Genomic DNA, 4,294 nt, shown 5'->3' with positions numbered 1-4,294 from the left:
ATGCCTTAAGGTAGTAAATTTCTTCTTTGGTTTTTGAAAATTGTTTGACTTGCCTGCTTTACAGTTTAGTAAATTCTGGAGACATATGGAATTAACCACACCTCTAACTATGCTGGAAAAAGTCAGAGCTTATCTGTGCATAGTGCATGATTAAAATAACTAACCAGGTTTTACAATAAAATTTTTAAATGACTAAAAATTACCATTATAACATGTAATTGAGATGACTGAAAATAGATTTACATACAAGGTATGTAAAAAAAAAGTAAAATGTGGCTGGGCGTGGTGGCTCATGCCTGTAATCCCAGTACTTTGGGAGGCCGAGGCGGGTGGATTGCTTGAGGTCAGGAGTTTGAGACCAACCTGGCCAATATGGTAAAATCCCGTCTCTATTAAAAAAAAAATAGCCCTCACTCGCTGCAGACGACCTGTTTTTCCGAGCGCACTCCCTGCCGCCGCCCCGCAGAAATGCTTCGGTTACCCACCGTCTTTCGCCAGATGAGACCGGTTTCCAGGGTCCTGGCTCCTCATCTCACTCGGGCTTACGCCAATGATGTAAAATTTGGTGCAGATTCCCGAGCCTTAATGCTTCAAGGTGTAGACCTTTTAGCCGATGCCGTAGCTGTTACAATGGGGCCAAAGAGAAGAACAGTGATTATTGAGCAAAGCTGGGGAAGTCCCAAAGTAACAAAAGACGGTGTGACTGTTGCAAAGTCAATTGACTTAAAGGATAAATATAAAAATATTGGAACTAAACTTGTTCAAGATGTTGCCAATAACACAAATGAAGAGGCTGGGGATGGCACTACCACAGCTACTGTACTGGCACGCTCTATTGCCAAGGAAGGCTTCGAGAAGATTAGCAAAGGTGATAATCCAGTGGAAATCAAGAGAGGTGTGATGTTAGCTGTTGATGCTGTACTTGCCGAACTTAAAAAGCAGTCTAAATCTGTGACCACCCCTGAAGAAATTGCACAGGTTGCTACAATTTCTGCAAATGGAGACAAAGAAATTGGGAATATCATCTCTGATGCAATGAAAAAGGTTGGAAGAAAGGATGTCATCACAGTAAATGATGGAAAAACGCTGAATGATGAATTAGAAATTATTGAAGGCATGAAGTTTGATCGAGGCTGTATTTCTCCATACTTTATTAATACATCAAAAGGTCAGAAATGTGAATTCCAGGATGCCTATGTTCTGCTGAGTGAAAAGAAAATTTCTAGTGTCCAGTCCATTGTACCTGCTCTTGAAATTGCCAATGCTCACCGTAAGCCTTTGGTCATAATCACAGAAGACGTTGGCTAAAGGTTGGTCTTCAGGTTGTGGCGGTCAAGGCTCTAGGGTTTGGTGACAATAGAAAGAACCAACTTAAAGATATGGCTATTGCTACTGGTGGCGCAGTGTTTGGAGAAGAGGGATTGACCCTAAATCTTGAAGATGTTCACTCTCATGACTTAGGAAAAGTTGGAGAGGTCATTGTGACCAAAGATGATGCCATACTCTTAAAAGGAAAAGGTGACAAGGCTCAAATTGAAAAATGTATTCAAGAAATCATTGAGCAGCTAGATGTCACAACTAGTGAATATGAAAAGGAAAAACTGAATGAACGGCTGGCAAAACTTTCAGATGGAGTAGCTGTGCTGAAGGTTGGTGGGACAAGTGATGTTGAAGTGAATGAAAAGAAAGACAGAGTTACAGCTGCCCTTAATGCTACAAGAGCTGCTGTTGAAGAAGGCATTGTTTTGGGAGGGGGTTGTGCCCTGCTTCGGTACATTCCAGCCTTAGACTCATTGAGTCCAGCTAATGAAGATCAAAAAATTGGTATAGAAATTATTAAAAGAACACTCAAAATTCCAGCAATGACCATTGCTAAGAATGCAGGTGTTGAAGGATCTTTGATAGTTGAGAAAACTATGCAAAGTTCCTCAGAAGTTGGTTATGATGCTATGGCTGGAGATTTTGTGAATATGGTGGAAAAAGGGATTATTGACCCAACAAAGGTTGTGAGAACTTTTATTGAATGCTTCTGGTGTGGCCTCTCTGTTAACTACAGCAGAATTTGTTGTCACAGAAATTCCTAAAGAAGAGAAGGACCCTGGAATGGGTGCAATGGGTGGAATGGGAGGTGGTATGGGAGGTGGCATGTTCTAACTCCTAGAATAGTGCTTTACCTTTATTAATGAACTGTGACAGGAAGCCCAAGGCAGTGTTCCTCACCAACAACTTCAGAGAAGTCAGTTGGAGAAAATGAAGAAAAGGCTGGCTGATGTTTAAGACATCACTATAACCATCAGTTACTGGTTTCAGTTGACAAAATACATAATGGTTTATTGCTGTCATTGTCCATGCCTACAGATAATTTATTTTGCATTTTTGAATAAAAAGACATTTGTACATTCCTGATACTGGGCACAAGAGCCATGTACCAATGTACTGCTTTCAGCTTAAATCACTGAGGCATTTTTACTACTATTCTGTTAAAATCAGGATTTTAGTGCTTGCCACCGCCAGATGAGAAGTTAGGCAGTCTTTCTGTGGAGAGTGAGAATAATTGTGTACAAAGTAGAGAAATATCCAATTATGTGACAACCTTTGTGTAATAAAAATTTATTTAAAGTTAAAAAAAAAAAAAATAAGGCCGGGCGCTGTGGCTCAAGCCTGTAATCCCAGCACTTTGGGAGGCCGAGGCAGGTGGATCACGAGGTCAAGAGATCGAGACCATCCTAGTCAACATGGTGAAACCCCGTCTCTACTAATACAAAAAATTAGCTGGGCATGGTGGCACGTGCCTGTAATCCCAGCTACTCGGTAGGCTGAGGCAGGAGAATTGCCTGAACCCAGGAGGCGGAGGTTGCGGTGAGCCGAGATCGCGCCATTGCACTCCAGCCTGGGTAACAAGAGCGAAACTCCGTCTCAAAAAAAAAAATAAATAAATAAAATAAAATAAAATAAAAAAAATAAAAACATAAAAAATAAAGTAAAATGTGTCTTTTAGTAAAAGATTGTAAGAAGTCGTGGGAATGTACATTTTTGCCTAGCTGTTCTCTTACCCTAAGGTAGAGGGCAAGGAATAGGTACAAGGGAGTGCAGGGGAATTTATCTTAAATACGCTTGTTTACTTATGTTGTCCGGAAACCTACCGTGGGCAAGACTGCTCCCCTAAGGGAGAACAATAATGTTAATTACCCACAGATTGTGTTGGCTCCAGGTTTTTTGTATTATGTCTGTACTGAATAAAAGCAAGGAGCTCCAGCTGTTCGGGGCTGCTCACTCTTTGGCAGTCCCCTAGCTGCTCTCACACTGTATACCTGTATCTGAGTATTCCTTTTATCTGTTGTTCAGCCATGGTCTGTGGGATAGACCTGGCAATCAGAATGAAATGGCAACCTACAAAATGGGGAAAAATTTTTCAATCTACCTATCTATGATTTAATATTCAGAATTTACAAGGAACTTAAACAAATTTACAAGAAAACAACAAACTACCACATCAAAAAGTGGGCAAAGGATATGAAAAGACCTTTCTCAAAAGAAGACATTTATTTGGCCAACAAACATGTAGAAGAAAAGCTCATCATCACTGGTCATTAGAGAAATGCAAATCAAAACCTCAATAAGATACCATATCATACCACTCAAAATGGTGATTATTAAAAAATCAGGAAACAATAGATGCTGATGTGGCTGTGGAGAAATAGGAATACTTTTACTGTTGGTGGGAATTTAAATTAGTTCACCCACTGTAGAAGACAGCATGGACATTCCTCAAGCATCTAGAACTAGAAATACCATTTGACCCACCAATCCCATTACTGGGTGTATATCCAAAGGATTATAAATTACTCTACTATAAAGATACATGCACACATATGTTTATTGCAACGTTATTTATAACAGCAAAGACTTGGAAAAAATCCAAATGCCCATCATTGGTAGACCTGAAAATGTGGCACATATACACCATGGAATACTATGCAGCCATAAAAAGAAATGAGATCCTGTTCTTTTCAGGAACATGGATGAAGCTGGAAGTCATTATTTTCAGCACACTAACACAGGAACGGAAAACCAAACACCGCATATTCTCACTCATAAGTGGGAATTGAACAATGAGAACACATGGGCACAGGGAGGGGAACATCACACACCAAGGCCTGTTGTGGGGTGAGGTGCAAGGGAAGGCATAGCTTTCTGAGAAATACCTAATGTAGATGACAGATTGATGCGTGCAGCAAACCACCTTGGCACATGTATACCTATGTAACAAACCTGCACATTCTGCACACGTGTT

The 4,294-nt window shown here is 40.4% G+C and overlaps 1 protein-coding gene across 1 annotated transcript; it reads left to right on the top strand.

Annotated features, from left to right (window-relative positions):
• The first annotated feature begins 453 nt into the window (after positions 1 to 453).
• Positions 454 to 2,565, top strand: LOC105722993 (60 kDa heat shock protein, mitochondrial-like). The gene is given in 3 exon segments (XM_064367707.1): positions 454 to 1,300; positions 1,303 to 2,014; positions 2,016 to 2,565. Coding segments are annotated over 3 exon segments (1,683 nt in total). The 5' UTR covers positions 454 to 468; the 3' UTR covers positions 2,155 to 2,565.
• The last annotated feature ends 1,729 nt before the right edge of the window (positions 2,566 to 4,294 follow it).

This window comes from Aotus nancymaae, unplaced genomic scaffold, assembly GCF_030222135.1.
Source record: "Aotus nancymaae isolate 86718 unplaced genomic scaffold, 86718_ANA_hifiasm-v0.15.2.pri h1tg000073l, whole genome shotgun sequence".
Classification (NCBI taxonomy): Eukaryota; Metazoa; Chordata; class Mammalia; order Primates; family Aotidae; genus Aotus; species Aotus nancymaae.
The sequence above is the reverse complement of the archived record's forward strand: the minus strand, read 5'-3'. Positions and strand labels throughout refer to the sequence as shown.